The 14568-nt window shown below is 46.2% G+C and overlaps 1 protein-coding gene across 2 annotated transcripts in view; it reads left to right on the top strand.

Annotated features, from left to right (window-relative positions):
- The first annotated feature begins 10550 nt into the window (after positions 1-10550).
- LOC309369532 (glypican-5-like) overlaps positions 10551-14568 on the top strand; it is a 384544-nt gene continuing 380526 nt past the window's right edge. Inside the window, exon 1 of one of the 2 annotated variants that reach the window (XM_081910420.1) lies at positions 10551-11319. In XM_081910420.1, coding sequence (XP_081766546.1) covers positions 11127-11319 — 193 coding nt within the window. In that variant the 5' untranslated portion in view covers positions 10551-11126. The remainder of the gene's footprint in view (positions 11320-14568) is intronic. The other variant, XM_081910421.1, reaches the window with a different exon arrangement.

A 14568-nucleotide genomic window follows, 5' to 3' on the forward strand; every position in this document is an offset into this window, starting at 1 on the left:
TGGGTCACTGGGGGCTGTACGTGTGTGTGTGTGTGTGTGTGTGTGTGTGTCAGTGGTTCCCCCAGTTGACGCGCTGGGTGTCCCCAGTTCCCTCTCAGCAGTGGCAGTGGCAGTTTCAGCAGCCTGGAGTCAGCCTGGTAGTGCTGTTGGCTCAGGCTGGCTTTGAATGCACTGCTCGCTGCAGTGATGCCCGCCATTTGCCTCACTGGACGTCCCCATATGATGTGTCTTATGGCGTTGAACCAATCACACAACATTATTTCCCTACTAATAAATCTACAACACTATAACTCCAGGCACATTAAATGAAATCCGGGGACATTCCGGGGACGGATTTTGTCCAGGAACAAATTTATAAATCCGGGGACTGTCCCCAGGAAACGGGGACGTCTGGTAACCATATGCTACACCCTCTATTCTATTGAAAGTGTTGCAAATGAGTATGAATCGCCTCCTGTTTAAGATAGCAAGTGGCTGTGGATTTTGGTCATTTCAGGGAGTGGATGGTTGCACATCAGATGGAGGGGGCAAGCCTGAAAACAGTGCAGCTGCTGAGATTGCTGGAAATGTTAATTGGAGGTTGCGAGCATCACTGGTGAATTGTGATATATTAATGGACTTGGAGAAAACACTGTAGATGTAGCAAATGAATAAACTTCAAAGGTGATTATCAAGCCAGTAGCAGGAGGAATGGATGAGGTATATGTAGTTTGCTAGGAACACTTTACCCTCTGTTGTGAATATTGGGGTTGTTGAATCCAAACAAACTAGTTGACAGAGCTATAATTTCTGCCAGCAATAGATCTAAACTGGATTTTTGTCCTTTAGAAGCCACAGCATATGTGATGGGCTTTCTGGCGCATGAGGCATTTTGGCTACATTGTGGTACTCATGCACAGATCTACTGCACTAGTGCACTTCAGGCACTTTTAGAGAGAATCAATGAAGATGATGCACAGCCCATTCCAAATTAAAACTGTGGATTTTTCTGTTTCCTGGTAAAAGCAAAAATGTTCCAGTTTTCCGTTCAGACAAAGATGCAAAAAAAAGCTCTAGCCCTTCAAGTATACACTGCCAACATTTCAAATTGACTGCAGTGTGAGAAATCAATTTCCAGACCAATGCAATTTAAAACTGTATTTACCTTCAGAGATGGTGATAGCATAGCAAGGTACTTGGGCATGTTCCAGAGGTTAACCCGTTGCATGCCATTTTGTCAGAAACTCTGGCTTTCAGATGCCTGAAACGCATGATGATGTTGATGTGACAAATATGTGTCTCCAGTCAAGTATGCCTGACAGCAGAAGTGGCCTGGATTTTGTTTTAAACTGCTTATAATAGTGTGTTTTTAATTATTGTAACCTGCCCTGGGACCTTAAGCAACTCACATTGGCAAGCATTGCTAATGGTTAGGCGGATTGGAGTTGTAATCTGACCACATCTCCACCTCTATGTTATATGAACACAGACTGGCCAGCTAAGATGTGTAGACATGCCTGACTTTTGTATGGCAAACATGTGTTTGTGGACATATAGTGAATGAAGCAATGCAAGAAGCAAAAGGCTCACTAAATTAAATAAGAGAACCGGCCATTGACTATTAACGATAACTAGCTGAATGGTGTTTCTAGAATAAAGTACCCTTTAAAGCAAGTCATTATTCATTAAGTGAATTATTCAGCAGGCCCATGCATCCTGCTAGGTCTCCTCTGACAGAATTCCAATTGAAATTAGTGCACACTGTCTGAATAAAGTATGTAGGAATGGGAAGTATTCCCAATGAAGTTACTGTGTACATGTTGCAAATAAGAGCTATAGTTTGGCTTGTACTCAGTGTAATTGAGCCAAACTGGGAGTTACAGGCAGCATATGCTTAAAATTTCCACCCTTTTAAAGGTTGTGATCAGTGGTGAATGAGTGGAGAATGCCCCCCTTATACTTTCCATAATTACTAGTAGTAGTAGTAGTAGTAGTAGTAGTAGTACAGTGGTACCTCGGGTTACATACGCTTCAGGTTACAGACTCCGCTAACCCAGAAATAATACCTCAGATTAAGAACTTTGCTTCAGGATGAGAAGAGAAATCGTGCTCCGGCGGCGCAGCAGCAGCAGGAGGCCCCATTAGCTAAAGTGGTGCTTCAGGTTAAGAACAGTTTCAGGTTAAGAATGGACCTCCGAAACGAATTAAGTCCTTAACCCAAGGTAGCACTGTATCTCAAATTCAACTACTTCTAGCTGTTTTTCTCTGTAGGGTAGAAATCACATGCAACTCTCCCTTGGGGGAGAGGATGACTTTCAATAGACAAATGGCAAAGAAAGGGTCAGAAAAAAGGAGGTTGACCCTCCTCTCTTTGTTATTGATGTATTTGTTGCATCTTCTGTGACCAGGCTATAATAGAAAACATAATAAAACATAATTTAAAGAAGAAAAGAATCTCTGTTTCCCCTGCTTTATAATCTGGATTATAACCCACTGAGGTTTGTTTTCTTTCTTTCTTTCTTTCTTTCTTTCTTTCTTTCTTTCTTTCTTTCTTTCTTTCTTTCTTTCTTTCTTTCTTTCTTTCTTTCTTATACTACTATGCATCTATTTGTAATGTTGGCTCCATCCTATTTGTCCTAATTCAGAATTGGCTCTACTTCCCTTCCCCCTGCTCTGTCCCTGCTCCTCCCTTGCCCTGCAGTTCGTAGAAATGTCCAATTGGCAGGGACCATGAGGGTCATCTAGCCCAGTTTCCCTGCAAGCTGGCGTGGTGTGATCACTGCTTGTTATGTTAAAGTCACAATAATTCTTTATATTCCCCTGTTCACCTTTTGTATTCCCTACAGTGTTTCAGTGGCCTGATTTGCACATAACTCTAAGCCATGGTTAATATTAACCATGGTTAAAGCTGAGGCATCTGGCAGATGATCACTTAAACCTTAAGCCTGCAAACAAAAACAACTATTTCAAGAACATGACTATGTCAAACAATCACCAACACTTGGTTGTTAATGCTAGGTTTACAGATATCTCCCTGCTGTGAATACAAACACAACCTTGGCCCACCCTGTCTGTCAGCATCAGCTACAGGAATCTTGCTATTGTCTTCACTCTTGCTAAAGTGTGGATCGATCCCAGATTCTGTGCAAATATTGGGATTTTGAATTCAAAAGTTTTCAACCCATCGATACTCACTTTCACAGTTGTTAGACTTATTGGTGCAACAATAACAAATAGATCCCAGATGTTGTCAGGTTTGCATTTGATCAGTGGATTTTAGAGTTTAGAATTAGCACTGGAAGTCCCAGTCCCACATTTTGGAAAGTGAGCAGCATAAATAAAAGCAGCTGAAAAGTTGATTTAAAAAGGAGAAGCAGTTGGGCATATGCTCAGGTGCGGACAGACTGACCTTCCATTTGACACCCTGAAACCGGAGGGTGCTCTGAATCCAATATTCATCTACTTGTTTTTCTAACATAGCTGTTTTCATGAAACCAAAGAACTAAAGTACTTTCTTCCCTGCCCAGATTTTGTTTTACCTAACTAAAATGAGTAAAAAGAAGACTAAAATTTTAATGTAAGCATGGTACTTAAATAGTACTTCCATATATATATTTTACTGCTAGTCTTTAAAGAAAAAATGCAGATACTTTTGATTGCAGTTATGGGGATTTTCAAAGGTAAAATTGGCTGCAGGTGGGCACTTCATTGCTGTTTGAGGTCCGAACATATTGAATCTTAAACGTTTCAAAAATCAGATCTAATGACAGATGAAATTGACAAAGCCAGGTGTCTTTTCTTTTCTTTTTTTTTTAAGACCACAGGTATGCAGGACTCCATAAAACCTAGTCTCTGTTGTACTGTTGCTTTGGTTTCTTCAAAAGAGCTATTTCAACAAATGCAGAAAACCACCTAATGCTTTAGAGAGCTACATTTATGGTTTTTTGTTCTCTCTGTTTGCTAAGCTCCTTTCCTTCTTTCTACCCTCACCCATGAACACCACTGCTCTCTTGTAGCCACCTGTCACTAAAAATCCTAGGCCATTATTGTGCTTGAGGAAGGCCTGTCTTGTGAAATGCCACATGGAGGGGGGCAACCAGCAGAGGGCCCTTCTTGGTGCATGCTAACATGGCATACACCCCTTTCCAACCCAGCAACACACTGCATTTTCAAAATATAAAATCTCAAATATTTTCATATTGCTCATACAAATACCTCCATTGATGACAGGCAGCCAATAGATAAAACTCAATGCAAGGCTTGTTAACGTCTCATTGAACTTAAATTACGATGCCCTGTTATGCCCCATACAATATTGTCATACAATGCAATACAAATTAAGTATTAGAAGAAGCAATAAAAATGCAATTAAAAGTCAACACAAACATTTAATAGGATGGATGTGCCAGCTCCTATTTTCAACCACAAACCCGCAGATATGCTGTGGACCATTTGAATGAAGCTCACAGACCACTGGTGGTCAACACCCCAGGTCTACAATCTCTGTCATTAGATACAGCCAGTGTGGTGTAGTGGTTAAGAGCGGTAGTCTCGTAATCTGGGGAACCGGATTCGCGTCTCCGCTCCTCCACATGCAGCTGCTGGGTGACCTTGGGCCAGTCACACTTCTGTGAAGTCTCTCAGCCCCACTCACCTCACAGAGTGTTTGTTGTGGGGGAGGAAGGGAAAGGAGAATGTTAGCCGCTTTGAGACTCCTTAAAGGGAGTGAAAGGCGGGATATCAAATCCAAACTCTTCTTCTTCTTTTTCTTCTTCTTCTTCTATGTACTAACTTGTTTTCTCCTCATTTTCAGATAATATTTTCAAATGCCTATTTATTAAAGTTGTATAAAGGGTTACAAAGTTCAGGCAATAACTAGAAAAAACAGGGTGCCAAGTAGAAGGCAGCGCTCCTTCCCCTTTAACAGTTGGAAGAGGATTTTTTTCAACAGGTGTGGCTCACCTCACAAGCAACACCTGTTGAAAAAAAAATCCCCTATTCTTGTTCATATTCCAAAAATGTGTATAGACTGTGTATATTCTAAAAATATTGGTGACATGCTTTTTTTTATTACTTTTCTTGTCCGTTTAGCCCTAGATACATTTTACAACCTGTTTTACACTTGAGCAGCTAATCCAATTATGTTTGCAAAACTCCTCCTGCATTCCAGCACAAGATCGTTATAAACTGCAGACTTGGGAAGGAACAGTCCCACTCCCTGCTTCTTGTCTCTTCTCCCCCACCTTTTTGTTTTACATCCTACCAGATGTTAGAAGCTGGATCAGTATTCTGGAGCTTTTTCATTGGTCTTAGTAAGGGCATCACCTTATTCTGGATTTTGGAGCTCTTCTTCCTCCCCACCACTAAACTGACTAGCATGACAGCCTATGCCAGGCTACCTCAACCTTGGCCCTCAAGATGTTTTAAGACTACAATTCCCATCATCCCTGACCACTGGTCCTGCTAGCTAGGGATCATGGGAGTTGTAAGCCAAAAACATCTGGAGGGCCGAGGTTGAGGAAGCCTGGCCTATGCTATTAGAGATGCAGGAGGTCTGTCTTCCCCTTACACCTGGCTATTCTAATAACTAACAGAAGAAGAAATTACCAAGTACCAAAAATACATATCATGTAGTACTTTTAGGTTAAAATCCTATATGTGTGCCAGGGAGTAGTTTGCAGTGAACTCTATGGGACTTACTGCTGAGTACATACCCTCCAACATTTCTCCAATGAAAATAGAGACGTCCCATTCCATAATGATAATTTTACTATTTATACCCCACACATCTTACTAGGTTTCCCCAACCACTCTGGGCAGCTTCCAACATATATAAAAACATAATAAAACAATAAACATTTTTTAAAAAAACTTCCCTATGCAGGATTGCCTTCAGACGGCTTGTGGGTCGGATAACTCCATACCCTCCAACATTTCTCCAGTGAAAATAGGGACATCCTAAGGAAAACTGGGACATTCCAGGATCAAATCAGAAAGCAGGATGGCTTCTCTAAATCAGGGATGTCCCTGGAAAATAGGGACGCTTGGAGGGTCTGTGAGTAGTCATGCCCAAGACTGCACCATTAAAGCCACTTTCAGTGCCCTCTCTAGATAATCGTATATGGTATCCCTTTTAAAGTATGATTAGCAGCTCTGAGGTTATTGAGGGCCACATTTAAATAACAGTTAACTACTCTTTTTTTGCAAAATGTTAAGAATGTAAAGCCAGCTGAATCATGAAGGCTTAATAAAAGTGCAGATAACTTACTTGGCCACTGTAAATACTTGACTGGTGTTAATGACTATAAATAGGAGTCACTCAATCATGTGCTTTATTGGTGTATCATTTTAGGCGCAGGACTGTGTTTTATAACTAGAGGCTTATAGACAACCTCACACTACAACCGGTACAGAAATAGATTTCATGGCCAGCAGGACTTAATTATGATGTTTCACTTGGTGGGAACTGACAATAAATGCACTACAAGGTTTACATGACTGAGAGGAACTGACATTACTAATATTCCTTTGCTACTACAGGTGGTAGTTATTTCTTGGAGACAATGGATTTTTTAATATATATATAAAAGCAGTCATCTTACACTGTTGATGTTTTGCCAGGAAATTGATTGGCCTGTGTGTTTCGAGAAGCTGAAGGCATCTAATGGGCAGATGTATCAACATGGGCCAAGAAAGGGTGGTCATGTGTCTTACTTGAGAGTGGGCAGCCCTGTATTTGAAGGAACCCTCTCCCTCTCCCCAGATGTTCTGCAATACAACATTTATCGCCTCTACCCACTAAATATTATCCAGAGGGAGGTGTTTCTTGTGACAGGGCTCATTTGTAACAGCAGTGGTGCATGTCCTTCCCTCCCCACTTTGCTGCTCTTGTTGCCACAGGAAGTGGAACCGGCCATAATTTTGCGTCCTACACAATGTTGCAATCTCATTCTGAGACACTGTGGCAGCCACCACAAAACAATGGTGGGTAATATTTGGCCACGTGGTTCTCCCTTTTGTGGGTTGTGGAAGGTAAACTATCCTGGGATTTTGGTTTGATGAAAGGTGGTTTCAAAGTTGAACAAATAAATAAAGAGTAAAATAATAATAATCAGGAAATCCTGGAGGAATTTTGGCCTTTACCAGCTGTTTCTGGTGGGAGGGCAAAAATTCTTCCACTGATGGCAAATACCCTGGTGCTAAGCATCAGTAAACATTACTGGGATAAGAGACAGATCAGATAAGGCTGTTTCTCCAGGAGTTTGCTGTGTTCACTGGACTTACAATATGAGCTATTTTGCTTGTCTTTCTGTTTCTTCTCTCAGATATCTTTCCAGAAGCCTCTCACAGCTCCAACACCAGCAGTAGCATGGCTTCATACAGAGACTTGGTGTTTGCTTATTTTTCACCTCTCAGAGTTTGAACCAAGAAATAGCAGCTGAGCCCTTTGAACATTGGAATTACCTAGCCAATAGTTTTATTATGAAATCCCAGAACATGCTCACTACGTGGCCTTCTCATGTCCAGGGCAACAAGAGAGACAGTCAAACCTATTCTCTGCTTATCAGTACTGCTCCCCTGAGGCACATTTGCATTTATACAAAGAGTTTTCAATCACAGCTGAGTTTACATAGGCAAGCTGGGGAGCATAGAATTTCCAGACAGAGATAGAATTGTTCAAAAATCAGAACATCACCACGGCTTATAAAGCTGTCTTCCCATAGCCTCACAGCAACATGCTGAAATTAGGGCATGCAATGGATTCTTTGAGTCTGGAGGTGAAAACTGACCTGATCGTGTGTCATTTCCAGGGTGGCTCTACAGTTGGGTGGAGTGAGTTGGCTGCCTCAGGTGGCAAATGCTGGGAGGGGTGGTGAGTTATCAGAAACAGAGCTGTGTGCTTTATTCAAGCTGTCCCATGCCACCTAAGCTAGCTTGGTGTCCTTGAAGAATGCCATTCCATCACCAGTGGTGGAGCATATGCCCGCGCTGCCCAGGGTGGGGACACTGCTGAAGGGAGCGGGGGCGCAGGGCATGGAGGGAGCCTTGCGCACCCACCAATCCTGCTTCCTTCCTCTCCTCTCCTCTTCCCCCTCCATTATTTACTTGCCTGCCTCCTTCCCATCCTCTTCCCTGCCTGCCTTCGAGTGTCCTGGGAGGCTTGCCAGCAGTGGCGCACCACCAGGGCGCTCACAGGTAGGCAAGCAGGGGAGAGGACAGGAAGGAGACAGGTGAGTAAATAATGGAGGAGGAAGGGAAGGGGAAAGGAAGGAAGCAGGATTGGTGGGTGCGCACAACGCCCACCAGGAGTGCACGAGATGCCCAGTGTGGGAGGAGTGCTGTTGTGAAGATCCTCATGGGGGGGTTGTCACCCCCCTAGATGTGGCACCCAGGGTCGGCCGCTCCCCCCACCCCCACCTTTGTCCGCCAGTGCCCATCACCAGTGTTAAAGTAACATTAATAAGCAAGCCTGTCCGGCTTTTTGTATGTGGAATGGGAGGGGTTGCAATTCTCCCTTTCACCTCAGGCGGTGAAATGCATTGGGTTGGCCCTGGCTGTCTCCCCCTGATTGGTGGCAAAGAAATGGTTTATAGATGGGCCCCTTCCAATTCTACATATCTATGATTCTCTGCTACATTCTTGTTTACATTCTAAAAAAACCAGCAACAAAGTATATTGTATATATTCTAAAAATATTGATGAGATGTCGCCCCTTTAAATACCTTTTTGGTCCGTTTAGCCCTAGATACATTTTACAACCTGTTTTACACTTGAGCAGCTAATCCAATTATGTTTGCAAAGCTCCTCCTGCATTCCAGCACAAGATCGTTAGAAACTGCAGACTTGGGAAGGAACAGTCCCACTCCCTGTTTCTTGTCTCTTCTCCCCCACCTTTTTGTTTTACATCCTACCAGATGTTAGAAGCTGGATCAGTATTCTGGAGCTTTTTCATTGGTCTTAGTAAGGGCATCACCTTATTCTGGATTTTCAAGCTCTTTCTCCACCCACTAAATTGACTAGCATGACAGCCTGTGCTTTTTGTTTATTATCTGTAGACCATGGCATGGTTAAGTTCAAGAAAGACCATGGAAATTGCGCTTTCTTAGGACTATTTCTGATCCTGAACAATTCTAGCATAATTTCATCAGGGTCAGATGCTGTGTTGGCTGGGGCTGATGGGAGTTGTAGTCCAACAGCATCTGAGGGGCACCAGGTTGGTGTTGGCTGCTGCATTGTTAAAAAGCAGCAGTTTTGCTGCTTTCTGGTACTGTACTGAAAATAATGACAGGAGCTGAGCCCTGCTTCAAATTAAGCTCTGCATATGATTGGCGTGCACTGAAGTTTTTTCTTTCTCCATCCCGCCCCCTGCCCGTGGCAGAGCTCCCAAGTCTTAATAGATGCACATATGGCAGAAATTCAACATGTGAAGCTTTTTTCATCACTACTTCAGCTCAGGAAAAGATGCACCTGTTGAATTATGCCTCTTGAGCAGCTGTTAAAAGGCACATGATCTTTGCTAAAAATAAAAAGGTGGCAACCCTAATGGTGTGTTTGGGTGCGTGCATAAGGCAGCAATATTGCGCCTGCTGATGTGGGGGTAAGTTCCAGAGAATACAGTGAGTCATATTTCTGAGTAAGCATGGAATTGTAGGATTTTTCAGAGTTAGAAGGGACCTTGTCCAGCTCCCTGCTCAGCGCATGACTCTTGCAACATGGAAGATGCAGCTACTACTTATGATCAGAGTCAGCATGCCTCTGATTACCAGTAACTGGAGAACAATGGGGAGGGGAGAAACTTTTGCTCTCCTGTCCTGTTGTGGGCTTCCCATAGGCATCTGCTTGTCACCAAGGGAAACGCGATTCTGGATTAAATAGGGCGTTGGTCTGATCTAGCTCTGCACTGTCAATTATTCTGTTCGGAAGTGCAGTTGCATGGAAGCATTTGCTTTCTTCAGCGATGTCTCCCTGAAGAACGTGTCTTGTAGACTTAATAATCTAGGACGGCCAGGTTTGTTTTCCTTCTTTAGGGTTTCTTGCTTTCTTTGACAACAGCTTTCCCTATATATATTGACATCACTGGAGCTTTTCCAGGCATGGAGAGAAAGGATATATTTTGCAAAGCAAGCTGCTGTTACAACCCACAGAAGCCGATGTGACACCCAAGCCGTTTCAAAGCCGAAGACGGCACACGTGCATAAACTTGACGCAACCTCCCACGGCGCGATTTAGGTCTTTTCTTTGAAAAGTCACGCATGTGCACCTAACTGGGTCGCACTTTTCAAAAATCGGATCCCCGCAGTATATAATCTGATGCTGGGGCTTCCGTTCACGGGCTACGGCTCACAGCTAGTGCCAAGCAAAGGCTGTCCCGCAGTCCTTGGAAAAGTTCCCTGGCACCCAACTATATAAACCTCTCCCCCCCCCCGCACCCCACCCCCAGCGGAGTGTCGTTCCTCGGCGACTTTGCACGCACGGGATCTTGCTGCGTCAGTGTGCGACTTTAAAGGAGATTTCCTCAAGTTTTTTTTTCTCTCTCTCTCCCCTTAAAGTGGGGATTATTTATTTATTTAAAGGAGCCTAATTATAGCAACAAGCCAATGAGCGAGATCTGCCTCTCCCCCTTTTCACAGACATACCCTACTGTGCGAGGAGGGCTGGGCCGCCAGGACCGCAACCACCTCCCGCCAGACGCGTTCATTGGCGGTAGAGCCGCTTGGAGGACGAAGAGGAGGAGGAGGAGGGCACGTTTCGAACGCTAGCGTTTTCCCCGGGCTGGACCGCCTTTGCGAGCGTTCCACGGTTCGAACGCCGAGTGGGGAAAGGAAAGGGAAACCCCCACGTTCGCAGGCTCTCAGCGTTCGGAGGCTGGAACGTTGCCGCTCTCCGCGTTCGGCAGGCAGCGTGCAGCGGGGCTCCTTCCTTTTAAATCTCACTCCACCGCCCACCCGCCTCCCTCAACTCGCAACTTTGCCCAGTACAACTTTGCTCATAGCTTGCTCGGCGGCGGCGGCGGTGCCACCCATTTCCACCCGATTCCTTTTCTCCCCACCCCGCGCGCGTCCACCCAGTGTTGGTTCCGATTGACTTTTTCTGGGGACGTGCTGGGCGTCCCTGGCTTATCTCCGTCCCTGGTGGGGAATGTGGAAATGGCCGGTGACAGGAGCCCTGGGGTCTTCTTGTGCCGGCGACGCTTCGGGCTCCTGCTGCTGGCGACGGCGGCGGCCGGGCTGTGCGGCGGGGTCTCCGGAGTCAAGAATCCCAGCTGCCACGAAGTGAGGACGGCGTTTCAGATCCGCCAGATCGGCCCCCTCAAGCTGGTGCCCGATGTTCCCACAGCCGGTCAGTAGCCACACATGCACCCCGTTCTCTCCCCCTTTAGACCAGCGGTCTCCCAAGGCTTCCCCGTGGGGGTGGGGGTTCGTGACGCGCTTAACCCCGGTTCCTTGCCCTGCTTAGGGCACCTGGGAATGGTTACAAGAGCCGCCTTTTGACAGAGCAGGGCGGCTCGGAAAAAGGTGCTAGAGTGAGTGGGGGAAGCCGAAGGAGTTGAAATGAAGGCGGCGGCAGCTGAAGGAGCAGTCAATGGGCCGTGGGCAGAATGGCCCCCGGGGCTGCTCCAAGCGTCTACTGCAACCTGGTTTGCTCAGGCAGAGCTGTTGCCCGAACCCATCGCTTAGAGAGGAGGTCGTAGCAATTCCCTGGAAATTCTTCTGATTCCCCCCACTTTGACCCTGGAGGTTGAGGGTGGTGGGGACTGGGGGCTCTTGGTGACCCGTCTGTTGGGCGCACACCCCTCCAACACAATCCTCGTACTGATAAGAACATGAGGGCAAGCAGGTGGACAGAGGTGGCTGGCTGATTGCTGGTGGGAGGGGCAGGATGGAGAGCTGTGGCACGGCAGAGAGATAGAGACTGAGAGTGAGAGAGTGCGGATGTGTGTCTCCAAGAACCTTGGGAAGTGTAGTTTGTATGGGTGTTGGGAATTATAGCACAGTGGGGGGTCAGCTACAGTTCCCATGATTTTTGGATGGGTGGGTGGATGTGCTTTAAATGTAGGGTATGCACACAACCCCGGGGGTAAAGGTAAAGGACCCCTGACAGTTAAGTCCAGTCGCGAACGACTCTGGGGTTGCGGTGCTCATCTCGCTTTACTGGCTGAGGGAGCCGACGTTTGTCCACAGACAGTTTTCCTGGGTCATGTGGCCAGCATGACTAAGCCACTTCTGGCGAAACCAGAGCATCACTCGGAAACACCATTTACCTTCCCGCTGGAGTGGTATCTATTTATCTACTTGCACTTGACATGTTTTCGTACTGCTAGGTTGGCAGGAGCAGGGACCGAGCAATGGGAGCTCACCCCGTCACGGGGATTTAAACCGCCGACCTTCCGATCGGCAGGCCCTAGGCTCAGTGGTTTAGGACCACAGCACCACTCGCATCTGTACAAGAGAGTAAAAGCAGGGAATTTGTGCAATGTGCCTCATTTTTTGCTTGTTTACTTCTGGGTGCAGTGGTGGGGTTTGGATACCGCAAGTTGAGTCCTCACCGCTGTGCTACCAAGTGGAGGCAGTGACTCACTCACTTACTCTGGATGACCCTGCTAGGCTCCATCCTTCCCACCCTGTTGCCCAAGGAGAGAGAGTTCTAAGTTAAGCCTCCAAGGGAGACAGCAGGCTGGTGAAAAGAAGTAGTGCATTGCTGCTCTTTGCAACCATCATTTGCCCTGTCTTCTCCACTGTGCTGCTCCTGCACAGTTGGATGAGGCCAGCAATGGCTTCAAGAACTAACTGCCACCTGCCTCCCTCTCTGGGAGCCTCTTACCTGCTTCCTTGTTAGTGGCAGCCTGCTAGGGAAGGTTGTGCACTGCTGAGTGGACAGGAGAACCAGGCAGATGTTTCTTGCATGAGGACCCAACTTCTCGCTTGCTCACCTACACTCTCTTGTCTGGTGCTGTGGCAGGTGGGCGGGGGTTAGGCCTGCCTGTGCCACCTTAGAGAGAGGGTGACCCAGTGGGCGTGAGGCTTTTCATAGAATTGGAAGGAGCCCAAAGAGCCATTTAACTCAACTCCCCAGCAATGTATCAGTCCAGCCCTACCCAGAGAAGTGAGTGGAGACAGTAGCTGTTCCTGCAAGGCCTACACCTCCCCACCATGGATCCTGGAAGAGAGAGGGTAAGTGGGCCAAGGCTGGGCCCAGTGCCACTTCTTCTGGCTCACCTGCATTTCCTGACCGGGGTGGCAGAGCTTCCAAAGTGAGTTGGTGGGTGAATGATTGCAGCCAGAGATGAATGCTCCATGCAGCCACCACTCACTTTTGTCTACTTTGGAGTCGGGGCAGAGGAGTGGCCGTTCCATTGCACCACTGGTTTGTGTGGCACAGAGCGGACCCTGCCAAACCTTTTGGGGGCTGCTAGCTTTCAGACCAGCTAGTCCATCCAGTGGCCCCTTCTGTGGCTCTGTGCCATGGGCCACTGCCCCAAATGTGCAGGCCATCAAAGCCTTCATTGATGCTTCAGCTGAGATTCCTACATCACAGGGGGTTGGACTAGATGACCCTCGGGTCCCTTCCAGCTCTACAATTCCATGAACGCTGCCTGTTCAGAGCAGCACCCTGGAAATGCTGGCTTGCTGTTGTATTGAGTTCTAAATGTACAACAACACAGGGCTTCCCTGTACTGTATTTGGCCCTATGGGAATGTAGGCAAGGCTTAGGCAGGAAACCCCCAACCCCCTTAGCTGCTGTGTTGTATAAGGCTACCGGGGAGCACAATTTGGCTAAAATGTGTGTGTTGGGCGGAGGATGTTGTAGGGCATGCTGTGTTGTAGGGCATGCTGATTTCATTAAAGCCGCCCCCCCGCACTTCCCTCCAATAATTTGAGTATTGTCCAGAACTCACAGAAATGAAAAATAGTCTTCCTGTAAATCAGGTTAATGGGAGGGAGGGTGACTCGAGCCAGAGGCACAATAGCAGTCTAACTGAATATGTACCCCGTCATTTGGTCCAAGAAGAGAGAGAGAGAGAGAGAGAGAGAGAGAATATCTCTCCTAACAGGCAGTTTAGAAACTGCAGATGCAAAAGATCTCTAGGTGCAAGCCTACCAAGTTCTTGGAGCTACGCCAAGAAAGAATTTAACCCAGACCACTTTGTTGCAAGACTCATGCAAAGTGGAAAATTTTTTATAGAATCAGTTTTAGTTCGGTCACAGGTGGACCACAATAAAGCACATTTTGCAGGGAAGTCAAAAGGAAACTTTTCTTGTAATTAAAAGTAGCAGCTCTGCCTTTCACTACAGTAATTGTCTGTACATATATCAAACACAGCTTTTGCTGAAATTGATACTGCATCATGTACTATTCATTAGTGTATTATTCCCTCTCTTCTTAAATTTATTTTATGGGAGTGGAATCTGAAGACAGGAATGGCCTCCCCCATTCCATCCCAAAGTTTCTTATATGACAGAACTTTTTAATACTTCAATTAACAGTGACCCCTGGGGAAGTTTTGTTTCCCTCCCCTGGCCCCCTTCATTTAGCAGGTGTTGCTTTCTTCAGCAGAGACTGGACAATATGTTGTATGGTACTTTATTC

This window comes from Podarcis melisellensis (genome assembly GCF_964234715.1).
Source record: "Podarcis melisellensis genome assembly, chromosome: 5".
Classification (NCBI taxonomy): Eukaryota; Metazoa; Chordata; class Lepidosauria; order Squamata; family Lacertidae; genus Podarcis; species Podarcis melisellensis.